The 26,811-nt window shown below is 40.6% G+C and overlaps 1 protein-coding gene across 2 annotated transcripts; it reads left to right on the forward strand.

Moving 5' to 3' along the window:
• Positions 1-1,636: 1,636 nt before the first annotated feature.
• Positions 1,637-25,268, forward strand: zbtb7c (zinc finger and BTB domain containing 7C). 2 transcript variants are annotated; one of them, XM_014988590.2, is made up of 4 exons: positions 1,637-1,896; positions 21,301-22,024; positions 22,590-23,242; positions 23,599-25,268. In XM_014988590.2, exons 2-4 carry the CDS (start codon positions 21,317-21,319, stop codon positions 24,218-24,220), a joined length of 1,983 nt encoding a protein of 660 aa, XP_014844076.2. In that variant the 5' UTR covers positions 1,637-1,896; positions 21,301-21,316; the 3' UTR covers positions 24,221-25,268. The 2 variants fall into 2 exon arrangements, with proteins under 2 accessions (XP_014844076.2, XP_014844075.2); XM_014988589.2 differs by lacking the exon at positions 1,637-1,896 and adding an exon at positions 9,708-14,604.
• The last annotated feature ends 1,543 nt before the right edge of the window (positions 25,269-26,811 follow it).

A 26,811-nucleotide genomic window follows, 5' to 3' on the forward strand; every position in this document is an offset into this window, starting at 1 on the left:
CTGGGCCAGCCTACTATATAAAGTACTCGGGGACCATTTCTTTATTAATGTGGATGTGTAATAATAGAGTATGAATCGTCTATTCTATGCGCCTTATAATGCGGTGCGCCTAATGTATGAAAAAAGTCCTAAAATAGGCCATTCATTGAAGGTGCGCCTTATAATCCGGTACGCCTTATAGTGCGGAAAATACGGTAAGTTTTAAACTGCAGGTTTAACAGCAATGTGCTTGTGACAGAGTGCGTTTGATGTATAGGCCAAGGATATTCAAAAATAGTGGGCTGGCAAATGCATTGGTGCTCTGGAGAGAAATGTTAATATTATTTCTTTGCTTCTTCTTTTCTGATAAGCAGGCGGTGTATAAACCGGCTCATTATCACGCCCTAATGGGCATAAAGTTGTCTGACTGAAATATTAACATTTTATTAAAAATCCACCATTTGAAAAAATATGTACAACCTTCCCAATTCCAATGGAAAACGATTAGCATTTTATCACTCAAGCCTCTATTATAATTGCTTTGCAGTTTTTTTTTCCATATGGGTTCAACGTTGTGACTATTTGGGAATGCCTAGTTCCCTCCATAGATTTCCAGTCAGATTCAGGTCAGAACTTTAACAATGGATAGTTACTAATGTTAAATAAAAATATTACTTTAAAAGTAAATCTGCCAGGGTTTTTGGGTTTGTGGTAAATATTAATGTGTTAAATTAGGATGATAAAAAGTGATTTTTTTTTATTCATAACATCCTTGTGTACTGATGATTTTAGCAACTCTGGACAAAAAGTAAAGTGGTTTTCATAACTTTTGATTGTTGATTGACTTACAACCTACAGCAATGTAATATTTATATGTACCTGTATAGATGGTAAGCATCCAATCAGAGAACAGTTGCTTAACTTTTTACATTTATTTAAATTTTCGAAGACTTTGCCTGGATTTGAAAAAATAAAATAAAATACAGGAGGAGAACACATGACAAATTGTTGTTTGCACTGTTGAATTTTTTTTAACATTTATTTTGTAAAGCAAGAGTTCAACCAAATCATGCCTTGCAACTACACTGTACGTTTCGTTACTAATTTAACAGTTTGTTAGATTGGGACTCTGGTCATTTTCATCATTACGTCCTCATTATGCAGCATTGTTCTCCCTTTCACCAGAACAATGCTTCCTGTAACGCGCCAGGTATACAAGCTGGCACGAAAATGAACACGCCCAAAGAATCTCGCACACCGTCACTGACTTTTACGACTCTAATTTTCTTCCTCTCCCCTCATTTATCTCCGATATGTCTTTTATTTGAGTCTCAACGTAAAAACGTCTGTTAAAATCCATTCAACTGCCTTTGTTCTGCAGCCACCTCTTCTGTGTTTTTTTTTTTCAGTTTATAAATTGATAGATGTGTGTGCCCTGTTTCCATCTGTGCTCATGTCTTGGGCTTTAGCTTTATTTCTAGCTTCAGATCAGCAATCCCCCCCCACCCCCCCACCTCCCTCCTCTGCCTGTTCTCTGGGCATAACCTTAAAATTCAGCCCAAGTTCACAAGCAGGTTTTTAGGCTTGGCCCAGGAGTGGTAGAGTGTGTCACTCCCCTCCCCTAAGCACAGGTGGACTTGAAGGGAGCGCTGCCAAATACTTTTGGTTTAGAAGGAGGGAGGGGTGTTGGCTCAGGCTGGGGTGGGTGTAGCAGTTTTGTTTTGTTGTGTTTCTTAGATAACTGTGAAAACGGTACCTTTTCACTCCCCTCAAATCACCGACACACCTTCGGAGCAAATTTTTAAGTGTCTACCTCGGCCGCTCTCACTTTCACAAGTCTGTCAGAGTTGAGTTTCCTGACGGGGAGAGAGAGCGCACCAAAAGAGGAACTGAAATCAAAACTTTCCTTCCTTAAAGGTCAGTGACATCTTTCTGATTCACCCTCTTCTTTTCTGCATTTGTTTTCACTGTAACACAGCTATTTCCTACGTTCTTTAAAAAAAGCATATAATGAAAGGCTTATATTTTCTTTCCGTTTCAAAAAAGTCAGAATGAGGGCAGACTTTATCCTGGTTTGCGTTGCTATTTTGTGTTGCAAGTGGCTTCAAGTCTCTTGTTAAGAAAACAAAAAGATATATATAAATGTGTGTCCAGCGGTGCAATCCAGATGCTTTCCAGTGCATATTTTGCAACAGATGTGCGAACAGTGAAAACCTCTCTGAGAGGAAGCAAGTGAAAGCATGACGAGGCTGGAACCATAACAATTTTTTTTTGTTAGTTTTTTTCATTCTTGCTTCAACTGATCAATTCAGCGGCTTGTAAAACAGCAGAAAGATTTATGACGCTTCGCATTCTTGTCAGCCTTGATTCCGACTTAAGCGCCACAGCACAAGAGTGTCTCACTGATAAGGTTGTAACAGCCGACAAGACGCACTGAGGGGAACATCTGTCCTTTGCGGGCTCTATTTATGCTGTTAGATGAAATGCGCCTACGGTTTACATTAATCTTCGCCTCAGATCAGGCAACTCTGTGCAGCAGATGAGGGGGCAGAGGTGTGAAAGTCAAAATTATTTCACTCTTCCTGTGATTCCCCATGAAACAGCATGAATAACTGTTAACCTTTAAGGGTGATGGCACTATATGTCACGTCTGCTCGACCGCGGGTTGCAGAGAGGCACCTCCAAGTTTGATTTATTGTAAAATGATCGGAAAGTTTGAACGGAGTTTGATCATTCTGCTGAGAATAAATTAGACTCGAGTGGTTAATTTAACTTTTCAAGTCATCTGAAACGCACTTCAATCAATGCGCCCAACCTTTTTGCAATCAAACTGCATGTTGTTCACAAGCTTAATCAGCTCCCAACACCGATCTAAAAACAGTCAACTGTGGTTTAATGCAGTTTCACATCATGCGAACCACATTAACATTTGCATCACTTTTATTTTTTTGAAAACAAAGAGAAAAAGATTAAAGATCTGAGAATAAACTTGATTTTGAATGTGTTGGGATGCAGAACAGCATGAAAAACATGCAATTCTGATAATTAAAAGCACTTTTATGTAAACACATTTATACTAAAGAGACACGTGGGCCGTCAGCCTTATCAGTGTTCATCTTTAATACATTAAAGAAAAATAAAAGGAACAAGTAGAACTTATACAGCTCTCTTCCTGTCGCAGTGAGGGTGAGATGGGGAAGAAAAAAAAAAAAAAAAACAAAAAAAACAGACTCCACCACACCTCTTCTCTTTACATGCACACACCCTTGACTACAGCCCTCTGTCTGCCTCTTTCTCCCTCCAGGATTATCTGAATTGAACCTGATCCTCTGGAGTCTTTTGTTGCGGGGCCTCTCTTACGTCGGTGTGTTTAGCAAACATCACCAGAGGCAGATTTCATTCGTGTTTGTACAGTCCCGCCTGTGGAACGCTGTGCAGTTTAATGCTGTGCTCTTAATGTACTAACTCTTTGAAGGAAGCGACCACATGAGTCTGTAAACCTGAGAGCCAAAAAAAAAAAAAACCTCTTAACTGAAAGGGCTAACCTTATAACGCCAAATGTAAAAAAAACAAAACAACATAAAATAAACTTATTAGTTATTCTTTTAAAGCCGTGAATTAACTTTTGTTACTCCTAAAGTTCTGGAAAGCTTGGTTAAACTTCACTAGCTGCGCTAGCTAATTACCACCGGATGTGTAAAATCAAGAAGTCCCTTAAATAGAACCTGTCCAACAACATGAAATAGGTTACAAGAGAGAGAAAAGTAAGACAACATGACCCCCATCTAAAAGAAACAAACAAAAAAAACAGATGAGAAACAGTTACTGACCTCTATCAGGAAAGGACCACAAACTTTTTTCTAATGCTTTAGGACTCTAACCACAGTGTGAAAACATGGAACGATACACTGAGAGTGATCGGCCAACCAAAATCACTCCAGGCACATTGACAACTCATCTACAACGTCACAAAATAACCCAGTAATGCATCTAAAGCACTGCAGGCCTCAATCACCTCAGTGGAAGTCAGTCTTTGTTATTCAGCATTAAGAATAAGACGACTGCCGAGCAAGAAGGGCACCAAGGCCCGAATTATGTTTGCCAGAAGACATATAGACGATCACCAAGAGTTTTGGGATAATACTTTGGGAAATGATGACGCAATAGTAGACCTTGTTGGAAGTTACGCATCCAGATCCATCTGGATTCAGGACCTGGATGGGCACAACCAAACTGATGGAACCATAAATTCTGCTCACTGACTGATAATGCTAAGGGAGAATGTCTGCTCATTGGTTCGTTGCCTTAAACTTAAGCGAATTTGTCTTTCGCAGAAGTTCCATTGCACACCAACAACTTTGCCTCTGAATGCTTTAAAATCAAACAAAGTGAAGGTTTTGATGTTAATCAAGGCTCTGACTTAAGTCTGACTGAGATGTAGTAGCTAGGTGTAGTGGCCTTTTATGTTTGAAAACCCTTGAATGTGGTGAAATTAAAAAAAACAATTCTGCAACGGTGAGATTAAAGGGACAATTAGCTTTTCAGTTTAAATAGCTTTTTCCCCCTTAATAAATCATCATTTGAAGTTACTCATGTTATCCTTGTCTCATATCTACATTTGGATGATCTTAAAAAAAAAATATAACAATAATAATGAGAGAACAATAGAGAACTGTAAGGGAACATGTGCCTTTTTAAAACCCTGCTTTATGCACACGCACAAAAATGCTTACAAAAATAAAATTTAAAAGACAGGCGATGTTCACATTTTTGTGTGTTTTGCAACCAATAACCAGTTCTTTAAAGGGTTGCGCATGTTTAATGAATGAGGATGTGGCTTCATGACTGCAAAAATCTTTCCCCAATGCGTTCATTGTGATGCTAAGAGCGTGAATGAGTCCACACGCCTTCTTCCCACCTGACAACGTGTGGGCACGTCCATGTAACAGCGTTTACACCGGCATGCTCAATCTAATCCTGACCTCCGATGACAGATCTGATCGTGGCAGCTGTCAAAAGCCAGATACACTTAATACAAATTGAAAGACAAAAGAGAAAAAAAAAAAAAAGCTCTTGTATGTTCAGTTTGAAACAAGCGTCTGTGTGTTTGCATGTCTACAATGGAATGGCAGCCATGTCTGTGAGCGCGTGCGCTCGTCCGCCCCCCTCCGTAGGATCGAGGTCCAGGTTTTGTTGTGTGGAGTTGGGCTGGGTGAGTAAGCCGCCCCTCACAGATGAATAGGGGATGGGAGGAGGCTTGAAGAGGCTGCCGTGGGTGTGAGGCCAGAGCCTTGCCAAAAAAGCTCCTTCTGTGGGATTTGTGTACTTTTTTTTTGCGTTCCTCACGAAACACAGCGCTTGGCTCTAACGACAAAGCAGCCACGGGAGGCAGCCGCTCGCGCTCGCAGAGGTCAACACTCCCGCTTTTTCTCCGCCTCTTTTAAATCCTCCACCTTTCTTCCATTTACAGCTTGCATCATTCTTTACACCCGCAGCTTTTTTTTCCCCAGTGACTTGAAAAAGTATTCACACCCCCTTGAGACTTCTTATCTCTCTATGTTGCGCATGCAAATTTCGATGCATTAGACCAAGCAAAGTGAAATGAAAATGATGCCAAGATCAGAAACGGAGGTCATCTGATCTCCTCTTGAACTTTGAGCCACAACTGTTCACGGCTTAGAGTAGTCCATTCACCTTCTCAGGTGATAGTATTTGGCAAAATGCTGAAAACTTTGAAATCTCTCCACAGAGGTTTTGCTTCATACTGAGCCTGAGCTAGTTTGCAAAGATGCACGGGTGAACTTTTCTTCTCAAACTTCAAAACTTGCGAAAACATTCATTCAGGAAAAGACGTGCAGTTGTTTGCAGAATGGCACCAAAACGTGGCTCTGCAAGGATTTTTATTTCACTTTGAAAAATAAATTGATCCAATACATCCATTAAAATAAGTGGCTGTGAAGTGGAAAAACCTGAAGAAGTTCAAGGTTATGTTTGCAATGTACCATAAATAAGTATTTTTGTGTTTATGTATCCTTTCAGCAATTACAGAACCCCATCAAACTTTATGACTTACCGAACCCCATCAAACAAACAAACTATTTAATATTTGTTGCACTTGAATAAACAAAGTTCACAAAAAAAAAACAATCAGGTATACCTCATTAACAACTGACAAGTTTTTCCATTTCTTTGAATCTATATTATCACATCAGTCATAATGTGTCTTACGGTGGTTTTTGTGATCATTAAAGAGGTCAAAGTCATCTCAGAAATGCGCAAGTCTTTGGTTTTCAACTTCAGAAATGTCAGTGACAGCCACAATTCATAATGCGGTTTGAGAAATGAAGCATTTGTACATACAAATTGTGGGTGTTTCCTGAATGTTACCTAGATAATACAAAATAGGGCCCTGTCACCACTGGCAACCCACCTAGCTTCAACCTAGAGACAAGTACAAAGAGACATAATTCTCAGCTTGGCAGTCAGACGAAATAATCATCTGGTAAATTAGAAAATTAAAGCTCTGCTGTAGAGCGCACAAAGACGTGCAGGAAACACGGGAGTCGAATGTCATTCGGCATGAGAGGGTTAAGGAGAGACAAACAAGAAAGAAAGAGAGAGAGGGGAAAAAAAAGACACGATTTCATAATGTGTAAAAGCAAGATCTGGGTTGAATAAGTGGGTCCACCCACCTGTATGTGAGAGGCAGCGAGAGAGAAAGCAGGGCTGGATGGCAGTTTTAGAGACATGAGTGTGTGGGTTAGGCTAGCTGGCCTGCTTATGCTATCTAATCACTGGGAGAGAAAAAGGGAGAGCAGCGTGCCTTGATCCACCCACCCACCCCAGACAAACAGCAGTTAGCCTGCTAAGAACTATACGTGGCCGCCTGCAGCTCCGGCTCGTACATGTGGGAACGGAGATAAAATGTGACAGAGCATGCAGGTAACAGACATGCAGCACAATTATGTCTCATTCGCTGCTGTGGGAGAGAGACACGAGTGTCAACATGGAAGCCACCACGGGTCATGATGATGGCATACGAGGGATTGTATGAGTGAAACTCCCGCTTGATGCATTGTCATTGGTGAACATGCCAAAAATAATCCAACAGGGTTCAGATGGAAATCAAATAAGTGAGAGAATATTGGTTTAATTTGATTTAACCTCAAGATGACTGCTGAAATGATTGACCAATAAAACATTTATGATTTTCTTTGACTCAGAAGATCAGCAGATTTATTAATTGGACCACTTCTCTCTCTCTCTTTTTATTTTTTTTTAATTTTTTTTTGCATCTTTGTCAGAAACAATTTAGTTACCTGTTTTAATACCTGAGTGGGTGGGACGCGTGTGACTTTGCATCCAAAAATAACTGACCTACACATCATAGATGTGTGTTTGTAAGCGTGCATGTGGTTGAACGAGGTCCGCCGCCTCGTGAAAGTGTGTCTGTGTGTGTGTGCGCGTGTGTTTTCATGACAGGCATCTGTCTCCCCTGCCCTGCAGCCTGACTGGTTTTAATTAGGAGGTGTCAGAGTGCCCGAGGGCTCTCCTGCTGACACACACACACGTACACAAGCATACACAGACGCACGCACACACACTACCCGAGGGCAGACAGAGGCTGTCCCACCAAGGCTGGCCTCCTTCTCGTTATCACCATAAGGAGTTGTCCTCATTCACCTGACGACCCTCACAGCACACACTTACCTGCGCACACACACAAATGTTGACACCAGGCCAATCAGCTGAACACAACAACATTGCAAAGTTTAATCTTCGAAGTGGTAGAAAGAAGTTTGAGTCCTCTAACGTTTTGTTTGCAGTCTGGAGATTTGGATAAATAGTTCAGAATAAATTTCCATATCTGTTAGGAGGAAGGGGAAAAAAAATCTCTTCAAACTTTATTAATAGTCTTTTTTATATTTTCTTTTTTTGTACTGTAAGAAAGTTGCTCAGCTTCACAATAATGGATTTACAAGAACTCACGCGGCCCCAGCTGTGTAACACTGTAACTTTGCCTGTCTTGGTACTCGCAGTTCCCGATGTGCAGGATGCGTAGTTTACCTCCCTTTTGGCAAAGCTTCCAAAGCTGATTAGGGTGTTTGAAAAATGAGACACAACAGGAGAAAGTTAAGCACAAACAGACAGGTCAACAGAAAGGAAACACCCTAACCTCACTCATCCGAATGGCATGCTCCGAGGTTAGTTCTAATGACTTCACTGAGACGACAGTATGTTTACACAAATCCCTTTTTGTTCCGAGTTGCAATTCGTCTGAGACTCATTCTCTGTCCTTGGACTTTCGAAGGCTGAGCGGGGAGTTGGGGGTTTATATCATGCTATGTTTCTCCGCTGACTCCCTCCTTTTCCTGGCTCTCTCCCACGCTCGACCACACCTGGCCTCAGAAGCACCAGGGTAAAGGTCACGAGTTGGTTTGGTGGCGTTAATCTGCTGCTTGCTTCTGCAACAATCCATAAAGAACGCATAGATGGTTGGAATTTATTTATTTATTTTCTGCTGTCATGAAAATGCTGTGTGGGGTGTAAAAGTTAACCACGAGTATCACTGAATGCACCATTCTCATCATGAAACAAGGTAGCCGCAGCAACGTGCATGCTTGTTTTGATAAGGGAAAGGAAAGCTGATCAGAATCTCTCTGTGTGTGCAACTAGTGGAGACATTTCCTAAAAGATTTGCAGCTGTAGCTGCAGTAAAATTTAGCTCACCAATAATTCAAATAGTACCTAACTGGTAAGAGAAATGAAATGATTTGCAGGGATCAAGTATATTAGCGCATTATTATTTGTTTATAATTTGGATGTGTGAAATGGCAAAAGGAAACTCGCCCTGGAGCTTGTTGATACAAGTAGATTACTCATTAGCAACAGAGACAAATGTTGTTCATTTATGGCTTAAGAAAGGGTAACATATACTGCTTTGATGGCCCACTCGACTTCCTTTGTAAACCCACTGAATTGTGATGAAAAGAGAAACAGTCTACCAGGTGTGTAGGTGCTCGATTCCATTTAAAGACCAATCAACATCCTGTCTAAGGGGGTTTCAGTAATTGATATCCTCTTTTTAAATAGGTTAGGGTAGAATGCACTCACATTAAGAGTGTGTTTCATAAAGGGCAACGAGAAAACTGAGTGTTCATCAGCGGAAAAAGGGTATTTGTCATTGATCTCTTTGTTGACTTCACGTCTATATTTTACTCCCACCACAATGATTTTACCCATCAGCTTCTCTGCACGGACTAGTTCAACTAAACCCTTCACAAAATGTATAGTAATATGTCAGAAATATGTCTGATCTATTCTAAGAGAAAGTAGAATACCTTGATGGTGAGGATGAGCAAATCCTCTTGCACAAAATACAAAACATTTCCAAAAAGACAAAAAAAAAACAAAAAAAAGTGGGTGAAGAAAAAATCTTAGTGGGGTTTAAGGTCAAAATGACAAAAAAATGTCATAGGTTAAATTCAAATTACTTTAGTTGATGTCAGAAGAATAATTATTAATAATCATTCCAGTTACAAAATTAATTGGTTAGAAATCAAGAGCACCAAATGTGTTGTTTTGGTCAGATTGGTGTCTGTGCAGATATCTAAGCCCGTAGGTCTACAGAGTACACGCTTCATTATTCACAAACATTACGCATACACATTATAAACTTTGCCATCTCCAGGGTGAAATTCAATTCTTATCAGCTCATTAGTCCACTAAAGGAGGGAACCCAAAAAAATTTAAATTCAAGTGATGCATTAACTGGTTACAGCATTAGAAAAATAAATAAATCAGCAGTAAGACCATTACCAACTGAAGCAACAAACACGGATCCTCCTAAAATTATGCAATTTGTTGAGTTTATCCCATGCCATAAAGATGTTTTGCAGACAAATATTACCTGTTAACTAGAGATGAACTGTTCTCTGTGTTTGACCTCCTGGTACAGGGCTTAGCCTTCATCAGTTTCTCCAATAGTTACAACATAAGAAGATAAAAGAACAGATATAAAATGTCTGCCTCTCCTTCAAGTGTGAGTGGCTATATTTATAATGGAAGTAACTGATTTAGAGTTGACATTTTGAACCGTGTTAACATTTTATTTGCATTTAGAACATTAAAAATTACTACAGCATAATTTTTCGTGTCCATTTTCAGGGGAATTTGGACCTTTATTTTTACCATAAGGATGCCGCCCATTTTAAAACTAGCATCTTCCAAAAGCTGCACAGGACCAAAGTTGAAAAGGATAAAACAGCGCAGACAGTACAAATTCATGTCCTGTTCTTTTTGTTCCTGAAGGAATTAAAATGCAAAACGACAGAAAGTGCACTACAAAAATGGCGAATGAGTGAAATGACCATCGGACTGAATGGAGAGTCTGCCCTCCTTTTGCTTACCAATTGCTCCTTTCATTTTTTTTTTTTTTGTGCTCTCTTGATTTAATCTTTAAAAAGCACAGGGATCCTGAACTTGGTCAACTTTTAGTTTTCTTCCCCAAGTAATAACTTCCACACAGAAGAGTGTTGTGGGAAGCACAATCCGTTAGTGCTCGACATAGTGGACTGCTAAAAATAAGATTAGATATCAAGATATCTAATCTTAGAGTTCACTAGATTAATATACAAGCATCAAAGGTAAGTAGTTATGCATCTGAGTTAGCTCTAGAAGAAAATATAAATATGGATTTTGGCAAAATCTACAGGATTCTGATACAAGGGGCAATCTACAGGCCTCACAATGTTAAGATATTGTGAATTGTTTTTTTTTTTTTTTTTTTCAAAATACTGAGCCTCATTTTCAGTCGCATTTAGGTTCCCTTCCTGTCCTAGATGTTTTTATCTTGACGTTTTATAGTAGAGTACAGTAAAGCAAGCAGAGAATGGTACCAGAGCCTCCCTGACTTTATGTTAAGCTGCTTCTTTCACACCCCATCCCTTCTCCAAAGCGCCAATCTGGTGGCATGGTACGCGTGTCCTGCTGGGAGCAGCAGGTGGCGGTAAACAGGTACGCTGAGAGGCCACTCAATCAGTCAGACACACAGACAAAACAGATGACTCTTACTCAGCCCTTTGAGTCCTCATGTCTTGTGACTCTAATCACACGAAGACTCATGTATTTATGAGTACTAAGCCGACACCAGATGAGAACACAGGGAGGAAAATCATGCTTTTGAATGACCGCTTCAGATTTCACTCATTTTAAAAATAAGAAATTAAGAGTCTTGCCTTTTTTGATATTTTTTTTTTTTAATGAAAGTTTTCCATAAAAAAAAAAACAAAACAAAAAACATTTGGGGATATAGCCATCCTCACAGGTAGCAGTTAGCAAGCTGCTATAGGAGCTGTGCTCTGTTTAGAGCAGATAGTTGCCCTTATAGGATGGCAAACTCTTATTTTTCTGGCTGTCTGGCTGGCCCTACGAGCAGTTTGTGGCTAACCCTGTTTATATATACTGGATGCCAATGTGAGCTGCCCTCAACTCTCACCCTGTACAAAACAGTGTAAACCACCATCGGCCCAGGCTGTGGTTTGCTTTGGTCCATGTTTTCCTCGGTAGGGGGAAGTGGGCATGGCAGCCTGATGTACACTCATTCTGATTTCTGCTTGGCTAGTCAAGGTTTATGGCAGAAACTGACAGCTTTTACAGAATGATTGTTGGTTATACTGTATGGATGGTTTGAAGTATTTTAGAAGATTTGTAAATGCAGCAGCCACAAAGAAAACAATGGCTTAGAGTGTGTTCTTCCTCTCTGAGTGGAAATCCTGAGCCATTACTTTGAAATGTTTGGTTTTTTTTTGTTTTTTTTTAGCTTATGCTGATGGTTACATTAGCTTGATGCGTTACATGTAGCTCTAAAATGTAAAAAAAAGAAAAAGAGGAGTACTACACAGGGTGCGGTTTAATGATGTCACACAGGAAAGCCCAATGACTGCTTCAGATTGTGTGAATGTGCTTTGTCATAAGATTTGGCTTGGCTATGAAACATTTGCCCTATTTCTTTCTCTGCAGTTCCTCACCATAAGAAACAAACTTTGACACAATGAAAACTCAAACTACAGCAGAAGTTTTTAATAGTCAAAAATAACTTTGTTTATGGGGTTAAAACATAAAGTAGTGTGTAATTGTGAAACAGAAGGACAATAAAATATGGTGGTGTATTTAGGCCCCTTTACTCTGATATTCCTAAATCAAATCTGGTAGGACCAACTGCCTTTAACAGCCTCTGAGGTTCACCTGTGTATAATTTAATCTCAGTATAAATACTGTAATTATTCTCTGAAGGCATGAAAGGCTAGTTGGAGATTACAAAAAAAAAAAAAACAATATAATGAGGGACAAAAAACATCCTAAAATAGAAATAGCATTGCACAACTGACAGACCGTGCAATGAGAGCAACTTCGTGGAAACTTTGGAGGAGCTGCTGAGATCCAGATAGTTATCAACTCGACAACTCTGGCTTTTAGTGAAATGCTTCAGTTTTTGCTAAAGAACTGTAGGAGACAGATACAGCTGCAGTATGTAACCTTTGTTAAAAATATATATATTTATTGTTTTTACATATTTGTCGAAGCTGTCACAATTGGCCAGTGGGAGGACTTGATCTTTTCACAGATCATCAGTCTCATGTTATACTGTGACAACATGGTGGTAGTTTTAACAAATGCGTAAAAAAAAAAAAAATTTGTAAAAGTTACATACGCCAGCTTTAAGATCAAAATATCAATTCTCGTCACGGCAGCTGTGTGTAGCAGAAAATCAACGCTGCATATCACCCTGATCACACCAACCCCCATAGTGAAACATGGTGGTGAAAGAATAATGCTCTGGGCATTGTTCTTTTCAACGGGGATGGGAAAGCTGGTCAAAAGCCTGATGAGAAGGGATGGAACTAAATGCAGGGGAATCCTGGAAGAAAAACTAGGAGAGACTGGGGGGAATTTACCTATAAGCAGACCAATCCTAAAACCCGACAAGACCTAAAATGGATTGACTGGATTAGATCCTACTCCAACAGAGTCTCAGCGGCAAGAATTGAGAAGTTATGTTTACAGATTTTCTCCATTCAGTCTGACTGAGCTTGATCCGTTTTCTAAAAGTCGAAAAGTTTCAGTCTCGTACTGTGGAAAGCTGCAACCATGTATAATTTTTCTTTCCCCTATCAGTGGTCTATCACATGAAATCCAACTAAAATGCATTGAAAAGGTGGAACGTTTCAGGGATCGTTGATACTTCGTCTAAAGCATTGTGTAGCTTTGATGTTTAACTAAACCCCGCGAAGCTCAATTATTTTCTTCTTCACCTTCTTTTGCTGCAACTTCCTCCTCTCCTCCTCAAACTGAGGTGATGGCATGATCAGCAACCGCCTGCCTGTTTCTGTGCTTTCTGACTCAAAACAGGAATCAACGCACAGTCGTCTGCAAGCCGGGTTTTGAAACCTTGGGCTTTATTTGACGGTTTAACAATGCGCGTCTGCACTCTTGCCTGTGGTATGTTTTTGTGTTTGTGGTCGGATTTAGTCTCAGCTTTTTAAGTAATATTTCCTTTCAAATTAACACAACTCCCTGAACCAGCCAGTTTTATAGAAGTCTCGCTCTCCGCGTGTGTAGGTTGCAGCATGCCAGAGTGGGCTGATTTATTGTGATGTTTTTCAGTAATTAGTCTGTTCTAAGTATTTATGGAGTCTGGTGACCACCTCGCCACCTGTTTTTGAACTAAAGCTTGCCCAGAGGGGTCAATCGCTTGTTAAATGCCAGATTTATAACAAAAAGCAGTAACTTCCACTTTTAAGAGTTTGCAGCAGCTGAAGAGTAAGTAAAACAGGTGTTAAAAATGAAAGCAAGCAGCTTCGAGATGCAGTCGTTTCTTCACTCTATAAGCCAACAGAGGTGCACGGAGACGCTGTCCAACTTTTCTCTCTCATTCTCCGCTGCTTTTTTTAACCCTCCCTCGGTCTCCCCAAACAACCCCTTCGAGTTTCTTTGCCCCGGTCCCTTTACAGCAGAATCCACTCTAACACAACTAAAAATTCATTTTGTCTGACCTAAATCAGAGGGTGTCTGCGCCACGGGCTTATTACACACTGCGCTTAAACTTGTGTTGTGGAGGAGGATGGGGTATTATTATCTTCCAGCTACCCACCCTGCTATAAAAACTAGTGGTGCGACATCTCCACAGCGCAGTGCTGCTGCCCTCCCTCCCTTCCTCTCACTCCCTCGCTCTCGTCCTACATGATCTGCGCGCACACACTCTGAGCCGTTGAGCCTGACTCTAAACTCCACACGTTTTCAGACCCCGACGCTCACACTCTGTTCATGCACTGCTCCGTTTCCCTCCACTGGATATTTTTTTTCTTAAGGTGCTTTTTTTTTTCCCCCTTCTTCTCTTCTTATTTTCATTTTATTTTTCTGAATGGGCATCAGTGCCCAGAGCGAGGAGCTTTTGAATGGACTGACCTGCTTGACAGCTGGGCAAAAAAAAAGAGAAAGAAAGCGCGGCAGCTGCAATTCAGTTTTAAGAGAGGGATGCTGAGAGGTCAAGTGAGGAGCAGCGGAGCCTCTTAGTAGTCTGGAAATACAAAGACACGTGAGGGGAATCGTGAAAGCTGAAAGAAGGTGGGTGATGCTTGCTGATAGCTGTGGAATGTCAGAGAGCGTATCAAGACATGTGTAAATTTATGTGTAAGCAAGACTTGTGCACCATGCACATAGGTGAGCGTTTGTGTGCATGTGTGTAGAAAAGTCTATAATAATTTGTCAAGGAGTTACAACATGAGCATGATGGTGGACAAGCTTACACTTGTGCATTGTGTTACAGGGTGCACATGTGCCTTACTCAATGTTTATGAGTGCTGAAGCTCTGCGTTACTCTGGAAAGGCATGAAACTGGTCAATAAAAATGACCCGATGATTCACAGTTTTTTTTCACGCTACAGCTTAAATACATGAGCTGTAAAAAGAAAAAAAAAAAAAAAAAAGAGGGAGTGAAATAACCGGAGCAGATTTAGCATCATAACACATCTGCAAAGTGGCAAACAGAGCAGTTTTCAGTGAAGTTTTAAGTGTGTGTTTGGGTCGTTTGGTGTAATTACATATTTCAGTTTCCATATTCAGGCGATGTTCTCTCGGCGAAATCCAAAATAAATACTCAGGTGATTCGTAAAAGTTAAAGGAGGTGTTTGGGAGTGCGGACAAAATAAAAACATGTTATGGATTTAAACTTAAGCTGCAAATTACTGTTTACACGCCCCTTCTCATCGCCTTCTTACGTCATGTCACAAAATGCAGCAATGACACAAAAAAGTGTCATGATTAAAGCTTTTTACCCGCTGCTGTTTGTTCCACTCAAGTTTGTTTTTATCATAGTTAAGCAGATAACACCACTTTTAATGACATAAATTGAAAGTATATAAAAAAGAGACACCTACTCAACATGCTTATTAAGTGTGATAAAAAAATATAAAGTAGCAGATCTGTGTCAGAAAAATGCTGTGCTTTGCTTAACTAATGTAACTACATAAATATCTACATTTTTCAGCAATACCTCTGCAACTTTGTAGTAGAAATTAATGTTCATATATGCTTTACAACTCATAGGTTGTATATGTATATATGTGTATTTATATATGCACTTATTTATATATATACACACACACTTTGCAAACAAAGGTTAGAATCCAATGTATGTCAGTAAAATACACAAAAAATACACTGAAATAAAGTTGAACACAAAATGTATCAAAATCAGTGACTTGTTAAGCAAAAATGTGAATATACATAGGTGTATATATATATATATATATATATATATATATATATATATATATATATATATATATATATATATAATGAACAAATGGTATAGTGACAATTGGCAACATAAGCTTTCAAAATTTACAATTAATTAAATTATAGCAATATATACTTTATTATATTTATTATTTACAAGAAATTATAAGAAAGCAATACAAAGTACTTTCTGCAACTTATATTTTTGTTCAAATTGATCCACTAGTGAACGTTTACACCAGCTTACTACGCCTCGTCTCTGACATGTCTTCATTACAGTACAGATCCCATTATAAACCTCCTTCCGCTGCTGTAATTGACAGCACTTAAGCATGAAAATTGTCCCCATGTATCTGAAAAAGTTTCAAAAACTGTCCCATTAAAAAATAAAGAAAAAAATAAAAAAAGCTTGGAGCGTGAATCGTGTCCTGCAGCAACAGGTGCACTGTTTACTGGTGATAATGGACTGGGCTTACACAACGGCTTAAATGAGTGTCCTCTCTTTAATGAGGGGGTGAATTGTCTCTGTCAAATTATTGGCTGGGCAATTGTCCGTCTGTGACAGCTGTTTAGCAGGCGTTTGCTATGGCCAGTTGGTGACGGGTGGATTCTGGCTGATGGTGATTTAGCATGTGGGTCAGGTGTACGCGCTGGCCTGACAGGGCTAAAGAGGGCTTTGGCTGTTGTAGCTAACAGGCCAAATGAGTGTCTGCTTGTGACAAGGAGGGCTCAAGATGGACATTAGCTGCTGATTTGTGGCCTGAGCGGTCAGGGCTGGGGACGAGTTAGCAACTCCACTGTGGGCATAATGATGATACAGCTGCAGCATGGACAGAAAGAGGAGGAAGAGGAGGAGGAGGAGGAAAATTAGGAGAAGAAGGTGGTGGTCAGCGCCCGGAAAGCAGATGAAGTTCTTGGAGAAAGACAACAGCGAATAGAGGTGACACATAATTTGAGGTGGGAGTGCTGAGTTGAAAGTGTTGGTGACTAAGTGAGGCATGAGCGGAGACGTGGCCGCTGCAGAGAAAGACACAGAAAAGCCTTTATTAGAAGCAGTTACTTTGAAAAATCTGTTGCTACAAAGCTTTACACAGAATTACCGCGAACTAGGCATGCGCATAAAGTTGTAACACAAAATTTAGGTTTCAAAACCAAAATTTTCCCATACACCGCTGCTATGGCTTACAGTCCTGTTAGAGAGAAGCCAGAGAACGTGCTTGAACGATCTGAGCTTTTTCCGGCCGCATGAAGCATAAAGTACCGACGTGTTGACGCTCCCCCACCTATTGCTTTGCATTGCTGGTTTCCTGGCTCAAAAAACGGCTTCTACACCTTTTTCTCCACAAAACAGTGGACAAATTCGACCTCTTTGCAAAATAAAGAAGAAAAAAAAAAGATCAACAATCGGAGTGTTCAAGCTAAGGAGTGCCACCCATAAACGTTAGAAAACAACAAAGTTTTACAAGTACTAATAAGAGATGAGTCGGTTAAGCAGCAGTCTGCAGGCTAGCTACTCGGGCAGATACCCCAACTAATTACCAGCTAATAAAATCTTTTTGTACCTGTGATACTCTAGAATGAGCAACAGGGAATTGAAAAATATGAATACATTTAGATGTTTAGGTACATATCAAACTCAAAATAAATAAATGTAATTCAACATTTTTTAAGTAGGAGAATACAAATCTTACTGTAATTTAGCAGCAGTAGATTTTTGTTGAACTTGTCTGTTTTAACTGACATGTTATGTATTTTGTCTAAAACATCTGCGCAAATACGGTGAAGTCGTGGCGTTTTCTTATCCGAGATTATCATTCTGGGAAAAGCTCATCCTGGCAGAAGTGTAAAAGATGTGACTTTTGTTGTTTTTATTGATCAATTTAAAGTCTCATCTTTAATGAACACTTGTTACAAGCTTACGAGAACCCACTGAGACTTTTTTGTTGACGATCTTAACTTTGCTTTAAGAAATAATGGACTCTGAGTCATAGTAATTACCAGTGCCCTTTCTCAAGGCGTCCCCACCCTGGCTGCTTGGATGGGTGGGTGGGGTGTGTAAGTGCGTGTGTGTGTAAAGGGTTAAGACTGTTTGGCTTGATGAAAATGTCGCTCCAGGACCTTGCGGTGGGAACGCTGTGCCCTCCTCCCCTCCCTGCCTATGTGGCACATCCTCCTCAGATCCTCTCCACACTGTAATTAGGGGGCCGGCCACCGAGAGCCAAACGCTGCATCTAGTGGCAGGCAAACAGTGGGAACGAAGGGGAGTGGCGCTCGCCAGGGCATGGAGAGAGCAAACGGCAACAGCAGCACGTGGCTCCACGGTTCCAGGAGCGAGGTGGGATGGTTCGAGAAGAGAAATGGATGACAGCTATTGCGCCCGAGCCCTCCCCAGTCCCAGACTCTTTTTCTCTCTCCCTCTTATCCACTCCCGTGTTGTTCTAAGCTTTGCACTATTGTTTGCCTTGGCAGGCTGCTCCAGGGAGGGGCCCCTCGGCTTGTGTTTGTGCAACCTGTTAGGGAACTTTTAGGGCCATCCGATCTCTAACTGGAGATTCTCCCACCTTTTAGCCAAGCTGTTTCGCCTGTGAATGATGTACAGAGGTTGCGAAATCCTTACATCTTTATAAGCTAAGCCCCAAATCAAGGTCTTATTGGAAAGACAATTCCAACAAGAATCGTCTTACCAGCACTGCAGTTCATCCAGAACTGTATGAACAAGAACAATGTCGTGAAAAAGTGAAAGATATCAACATGGGATGTACAGTGATGTATAAATCCAGTTTTAAGGCGGGCAGGGTTGATCAAACAGACTAAAGCCTTCAATATTTTTTTTGCAGACTAAATTCACATGAATTAAATCAACTAAAAATGTTAAACTTTTAATTTATCCTTTGGACCTAAACAGTGACAAAGATGACCGTATTTTAAAAGTTGTTCTAAACAAGATATTTTGAACAAGATCTAAATAATATTTCATGTACTATTTTAATTTTACTTGCTTGCCTCCTCTCTATACGTCTGGTCATTTTTGTTCTCCCTTGCACTGTGAGGCAGGAGATCTGGTCTGCAGCCCTATACGCTGCACCACCGCCCCCTCCACAGACATTTTAATTATGTCCACACTGTATCAATGGCATGAACTCGGCTTCAGTTACCAAGCAACAAGATCGACAAGAATAAACTACATGTAAGATTGGTATCCAAGTTGCGTACCTGCAGGTGAACTTAGGGATTCTCTGTGATTTTGTTCCTTTTTTTTCTTGTATTTTTCTCTATTGTGATTCTCAGCTGCACCGAGAAGAAAGTGAAGGCACTTTTTTTGGTGTATGTGTGTATTTATGTGGCTTCGGCACTGGCCCGTTTAGAGCCAGTCAACAATGCAGCTGTGGTGTTCGGGGCCGCTTCAAAGTGTTTATCTACACATGCCTCCAGTGACCACCAAAGTGTGGATGGCTAAGTTTGAGCTCTATTCATAGATGTGAATGAGCGAGCGCTCTGCCAGAGGAAGTTTTATCACTCTGAGCATAAACAACAGCACAGTGAATCAACAGGTAGGAACTCAGGAACGTCGGGAAAACAAACCGAGGGAGGAGAGGTTTTACGGCTCGCAGCTTAGAGAAAGCTCTATTAGGCCCCCGCCAAAGGAGTGTAGAACTGACTGCAAGTAAGCATTTTTTGACAGGATACAGTATCTAGAGAACAATCTGACCTCTTTTGTTGCTCTCTCCCCCTCTTCTTACCACATCCCAGTCACAAACTGCATTGTTCACATGAAGGTATCGGTTTGCTCCATGCTCAAATCTTCCAGGCACAAGACGAGAAGGACGGACATTATTGCAGAAACCTCGCCACGCACTTATCACACCTCTCGGATCCAAACTAAAAAAAAAAAAAAAAAAGATTTTGAAAAGTGTGCTTCATGTAGAAGATGGGCTTCCCTAACTCACGGTTGCCACACGAGGATTTGTAATAACACATTTCAAGAATAAATATTACCCAAGAATGTGATGTTTGCTCAAAGTGAGGCGTGCTGTATTTGCCACTTGTTGCCTGCACTGCACAGATGGCACACAAACAAGCACTGCGAGAAGGAATAAAGCTTGATTGTGGCTCAGTGCGTGAACAATATTAGTTTTAATCATCATTGCTTATTAAGTCCTTTGCAAAAACCCAACACATCAGGTGTTGGTCGAGCATGTCCGACCCACAGCACTCTTTAAAAAAAAAAAAAAGATGTTTGACCTTTTTAAAATTTAAAGTGCCATGTGCAAAATCTTTGAAGCAACTCGCTGAAAATTAAGTTTGACGATGCAGCTCTTTCAGCAGAGAGGAACAGGAAACGAGACTTATCATTAAATGCCAACAGGAAATCAAATGAGGCATGTTCAAATTAATCACTGTTTAATATGTGACAGTTTGCTACGCAGATGAGGTTTAAATTATTCAGTTCAATTCAGATTATTCATATACCCCCACTTCAAAATGGTTGACTCACTGTTTTTGTTTGCAATGCAAATTATTTATAGTGACTGAAAAATAACTTCAGTATTAAATATATTTTTTCTACACCCATATCAATTTCTTTTGTGGTGCTGTTATGTAGCTGAAGTCTGGTTTAGAGTGAAGTCGAAAAGAAATGGGAAAATAAAACACGATAAATCAAATATCGTTTGATTCTAAAAATTATTTTTACTGTAACAATGGTGGTTCTTGACAGGGGTTATTTGGGTTTTTTTTTTCCCAGGACAGAACCAGCATGGTTGGGCGCAACTTAGCAAAAATAAAAAATAAAAGCATGTTTTCATGTCCAGTTAATGGGAATGGGGCTCTCCACTGTAGTGTGTACAATGTAAGAATATTTTTCTGCACACGCCGACTTACACATGATTTAGAGCTTATGACATGGCCCCATAATAAAGGGCTATTCCTGCGGTGTGTTTGGCCTGCAATTGAACATCTGTGGTTCAAAATCCTAAATATTCAGATTGGTCAGCTGCATAGTTCTAGGTTCTTGATACAAAAACAGGCAATTCAATACCGACTTTGGCACTAGGATCACAACAACATGAGAAAAGAATGAAAATAATTATATATCCAAAGGTCAAACCTGGACTGAGTTATTCTGCAGTGATTACTGACGCTTTAGAAGGCAGATTTCAACACAGATTTGTCAAATTTTTAAACTTGTAAATTCTCTTTATGGTGTAAAAAAGGTTTTATCAAAAATATTGTAAAAAAAATAAATAAATAAATCTATCATCCCTCTGCATCAGTTTTATTTACTCATAGAGTAAATAGTTTAGTTTTTTAGCAGAAAAAGCTTGCTCAGTGGAGTCAGTGTGTATGTAGTGTAGGGGCTCACCAATCATGTGAAAACCACCACTGTTTAAATTAGAACAGATTTAGTTTCTTACAAGGTGAATAAATCATTCAAATGCAATGTAATTTAAGCAAACATCTATTTTCAGACATTTCAGTTTGTCTGACTTTGTTGCGTTTTTTTTTTTTTTTTTTTTCCAACAGACACAGAGGGAGGAGGATGGTTCATCACAGAGCGGAGGACCTGATTGGGATCCCTTTCCCAAACCACAGCAGCGATGTTCTCTGCAGCCTCAATGAGCAGCGGCGAGACGGGCTGCTCTGCGACGTCGTCCTCATCGTCCGTGACCAGGAGTACCGCACCCACCGCTCCGTTCTAGCTGCCTGTAGCCAGTATTTTAAGAAGCTCTTTACCGTTGCGACCACAGATGGCGGAGACCCCCATCATACCGCTGCCGTGTACGAAATCGACTTTGTGGCTCCAGAGTCCCTCACAGCCATCCTGGAGTTTGCCTACACCTCTACCCTGACAGTGACCGCCTCCAACGTCAAGGAGATCCTGACCGCGGCACAGATGCTCGAGATCCCCTGCATCATCAACGTATGTCTAGAGATCATGGACAGCGGAGATGGAGGTGGAGGAGGTGGCAGAGAAGGAAAGGAGGACGAAGGAGAGGAGGATGAAGAGGAGGAGGAGGAAGATGAGGAAGAAGAGGACGAGGAGGACGAGGAGGAAGACATGGGCTCCAGGAAGGATGAGCAGGAGGAGGACAACGTCAGTGAGAGATCTCTGCAGTCGTTGGAGAGCAGAGGGGAGCAGACGCCTCTGGGGACGGAGGACTCTTCTCCTCCCAGTACCTCCACTTACCAAGGACAGTTGGACCAACTGTCCCAGTCACAATCTCCAGACAACATCAGGGGTAAACAGGTATGTCTGTTTGCTACTAAGGGTGCAATCCTACATCCCACTCAAAATATGAGATATCTATACAGACAAAACCGTAAAACAATCCCTTCAGTTTAGCCCTGATAGGAAGATTCAAAGCACACATGTTAGGAGCTAAAGATTTGGTAGCTGTAGTATTTATGCCATAATCCCAAACTTTTATGTCATTCTCTCATCAATTCCCAAAATACTGATTTTGCTATGGTAGTAAAAGAAAAGAGTATTTTGTAACTAGCCTAAAAAGATTATTTGGCAAAATCATCAACACAAAAACTACTTCCTTTCTTTTTTCTAAGTCTCAAAAATAGAAAGTACAGCATTTATATTGTTTTTTATTATTATTTTGTGGCCTTAATAATGTGCTACAGTTATATTAATAGACACCCGCTAAAAGACTCGGAAGGTTTCCTAATGCAGACCTCACCTCTTCGAGACATACTGTGAGGTTATAATATCCTAAGATCTTGTTACACTCCTGTTTGCCATTTATGTGTTCAAGTTTGTCACGTTACAGAAAAATTTACTGTTGACGTTTTTTGTGTTAAAGGAGAGTATGGAGAGTCGGGCCCTCAAGGATTTTTCCATTGAGTCTCTTCTCCAAGAAGGGCTCTATCCCCGGATGTCTGCACTTGACCGGAGGGCCAACTTCTCTCCTCTCATGCCTGGCTTCTACCCCTCTATGTGGGCTGCAGAGTTCCCAGCTTTCCCCCAGCAGCTCCTGAACCCTGCGCATCCCCACACTGCATCCTCGCCACAAACACGCTTGCCTCATACCTTCCCAACCTCCTCGCTTCTCGAGTCTTCAAGGCCCCTCGATCTAGCTGTGAAAAGAGAAATCATCAAGGAGGAAATAAAGGAGGAAGTCCCTCCCAGTCTGCTCCAAGGTGACTTCCTGAAAGAATTTGTCAGCTCGGGTTTGGGAGGCACCATCAATGCCGGCTCAGCGTCGTCAGAGAGTCACATCAAGGACGAGGCAGACATCAGGTCTTACCTGAGCTTCCTGAGCTCAGCATCCCACCTGGGGGCGCTGTTTCCACCCTGGCAGCTGGAGGAGGAGAGGAAGATGAAACCCAAAGCCTCACAGCAGTGTCCCATCTGCAATAAAGTCATCCAAGGAGCTGGGAAACTGCCGCGACACATGAGGACGCATACGGGGGAGAAACCTTACATGTGCACAATCTGTGAAGTGCGATTCACAAGGTACGTGAACAACAAACCACATGAAGACAGTCATGTTCTGCTTTAAATGCTTTTTTGAAACAGCTGGGTTAACGGAAAAGTACGCCATGTTTTTCTGACTGAGGTTAATCTACATTCATCTCATCTAAATATCAAAGAGTTCAAAGTGGAAAACCCCTCCACTCATTTTTCTTTCTATCAGCGTTATCTCAGTTAACTACACCCTCCTACTTTTTGCATTTTCCGCTTCTATTCTAGGACAAGGGTATAATTTTGTCACAGCAGACATTAAGCATGAGAAACTACAAAGGACAACACCCTCTCATTTTTGTCACTATCTTTCAGCCCTCATTATGTGTGCATCATGTCTTTTGCAGGCAGGACAAACTGAAGATCCACATGCGGAAGCACACGGGTGAGCGTCCCTACATCTGTCTTCACTGTAACTCCAAGTTTGTCCACAACTACGACCTGAAGAACCACCTGCGCATCCACACTGGTGTCCGCCCCTACCAGTGCGAGCACTGCTACAAGAGCTTCACGCGCTCCGACCACCTCCACCGACACATCAAGAGGCAGAGCTGTCGCATCTCGCGTCCCCGACGAGGAAGGAAGCCGTCGGCCTGGAGATCCGGGCCTGCCACTGGCTTCCTGTGCCCTCCCACAGTGTCGGCCGGTCAGGTGGAGGAGAACGGGCTGAGTCCCGTGTACCAAGGGGTTAAGAACCACGGACTGGGGGAGCTCCTCGGCCTCAGTGGTAGAGGTTTAGGGTTTAAGAGTGTGGACGGCTCGGTCAGGGAGAGCAGGGAGGAACGGCAAGCAGAAGGAAGGCAAGTCGCGGAGGAGCAGAAGGCTGGAGCTTTGAGGCAGAGGGGAGTGTTTGCCTTTGCCCTAGCTGGAGAAGAAATGCTTACCCACTCTCCATTTTACGCTGCAACCGCTGACCCATGGACCATGCGACTGGAGCGTGCTCCACCCATCCCCGAGTCGGCAAAATGAACTCTAATCTGTAGAGTAAAAATAAGCACAAGAAAATCTCTTTAATTTCTGTGTCTATTCTGCTCCAGGAAGCTAAAGCACCTTTTATAAAAAGGAAAAAGTGAACTTTGTGAAGCCTGCTGATGTGGCAGTGGTAAAGCTGTTTTTTTTTTTTTTTTCCTTTTTCATACGGTCCAATTAAGTTATGAAATGGTTGTTCAAACCCATGAATGTTTACATATATCTCCAAAGCATTTGATAATCCTGTAAAATGGCGTTTCCTCACGACACAAAACGAGAAAAAACAAGATTTGACAGATTTGAAGCATTTTTTGCAAAAAAAGGATGTATATTAGGAAATTTAAGTTCGAATCAATGAAAGTCGTTATTCATAATTGTGTTTACATGGTTGAAATAACCAGAGCTTAATTAATCTGTCCATTTTTTTTCCTTTAAAAAAAACAAAAAAAAAAATAGAAAATCACAAATAAAACCACTTGAAGCCTAAATCAGGATACTTAAGGATATTTATGGGTTATCTTCCACTGCCTTGTTCTGATTTAAGCTCCTCATCTGCACTATTGTACATAAAACCTCTGGCCGTGGTGGTGTTAATTACGGTGATGTGGCTGATGATGTAAAATAATCATTATTCAAAAAAAAACAGAATATATATGTATATTGCTCTTTACAGACTGAGAAATTCATCCAAAGATGAGTACTTTGATATCTGACTTGAATACAACTCTGTTTTAATATTTAGAAATGTGTGTATCTTTGGATGCTGTACAATTCTGCCTAATCTACAGCCGCTTTAGCTACAAGAGTTATGCTTGTGTTTTTTTTTTGTTTGTTTTTTTTTTTTGCTCTGGTGCAACGATTCAGCGGGAACTTTGGCCCAAATTTTTTTCATGCAATGTTCATCTCTGATTTGCGCACTGAAGAGTGCAAGAATTATTTGAACTTAAATGGGAAAGTATTTTCTTGCTATTTATGTGTATTTAAATGAACGAGCCTTGGCCTATATTTTGCAAATCTGTTTTATAAAGACACTAAATGTTGACCTTCACTGTTGTCTGCTTGTATTATTTTGGGTGAATTACTTTAGAAGCTGTGGACAAATTTAATTCGGTTGCATTGGGATATGAATAAAGATCGGGGGCAAGAGAATTGATTTTAACTTTTAAAAAAAGCAAATACACGTTTATGTGTGACAGCTTGTATCATCAGTACATAACAATGAAGGCTTCCAAGAACTTTCAAATAATTTGCATACCTTCATTAGCATAGCAAGGCAGCAAAGTTAGTTTATTCTTCGAAGATCAGTGTTTTGTTATCTGCTTTCTGTCTTTCTGAATAACGAAACTACACTATTCACGCCCACAGAGAAAGTTCCTTCCTAGGTTGATCGGCAGTGTCATCAGTGTTATGTACAGTATCAAGATTCAGACTTGATTCAACACAAAACAAACAGATGTAGAAAATAAACAAACACATGATCAGATGGTGTGTTTTGAAGGATTGGCTTAAATGTGCGATCGTTTTACTGATTCAAACATGCATCAGATAGTAGTTAGTATCGATGGACACACCGTGGAGGAAAAAAAAAAAAAAAAAAAACATCTCTAATTTACGGTAAAATACCGGCAGCTGTGGTTGCCGGAATTTTACCGCAACCACAGATGCCGGGTTTTACCGTGAATTGGAGACGTGTTTCTTTGCTTGGCGTTAACAAGTTCTGCTCAAGCGATGCAAGAAAACATGTTTATAGCATCAAATGCAGTCCTATCCACCTGTTGCTGCGTAATGCTGCTCGGCTGGTTAAAAGAATCCTGCACTTTTCGCATATCTACAGAAACCCCAACTAGATGCTTGGTAGTATGTCCAGATTAAAAAAAATAAAACAAATCAGCCATTTAAATGTCATTGTAACTTACTGCTAAACAAGTGACTACTAGAAGGTATGCGTTGGAATAAATGCTCCAGTATATAAACATCCAGAGAAATAATTATAGCTTAAAAAAAAAAACTGGAACGGTAACAAAAAAGGACAAGGACCAGAGTTTTTGTTGCTACAACAGTCAGTGAGGAAGAAGGCAAGGGAGATAAAACAACGTCTCACTGGGAGAGAACTGAGATTGTGCCACTGCAATATCAGTTTAGGTTTTGTTGCAGGGGCACCAGTAACGTGGAGAGTATCCTACAGCTAACTACACATTCATGTGGTAAAAACAGACCTAATGCTTCAGGAGAAACCATTATTATTTATTAACTACTACTACTAGTTGAGTTAAGCCAGGAACATAATGAGACATAAACTTTCATAAATCAATACAGATATTTAACAACAGTTTATGCTGACGTGCCTAAATGCTGACTGATCATGCTGTCCTTGTGCATAAAACCTCCAAATCATTCATAAACAACACGCACTGATTTCTCGTAAACAGAGCAACAATAGTCCATATTTGTTTGGAACATTTCAAGTTTAAGTTCCCCCAAAAGCTAAGAGCCTGCTTCACACTCGCCACACTCTTCTGCTTCTCTGTGCTGCCCTCTAGTGGAAAACAAGAGATGCTATAAATTTAATTGAGAAGACAAAAAAAAAAAAA

Source organism: Poecilia mexicana, unplaced genomic scaffold, assembly GCF_051168715.1.
Source record: "Poecilia mexicana isolate PSO_F unplaced genomic scaffold, ASM5116871v1 scaffold_12, whole genome shotgun sequence".
Lineage (NCBI taxonomy): Eukaryota > Metazoa > Chordata > Actinopteri > Cyprinodontiformes > Poeciliidae > Poecilia > Poecilia mexicana.

Bases quoted from the DNA above. Each gene is read 5' to 3' on its own strand.
- zbtb7c (XM_014988590.2), top strand. From the start codon at position 21,317: ATGGTTCATCACAGAGCGGAGGACCTGATTGGGATCCCTTTCCCAAAC. The intron at 22,025-22,589 runs GTATGTCTGTTT...TTTGTGTTAAAG, and splicing joins ACAACATCAGGGGTAAACAG to GAGAGTATGGAGAGTCGGGC. The intron at 23,243-23,598 runs GTACGTGAACAA...TGTCTTTTGCAG, and splicing joins TGTGAAGTGCGATTCACAAG to GCAGGACAAACTGAAGATCC.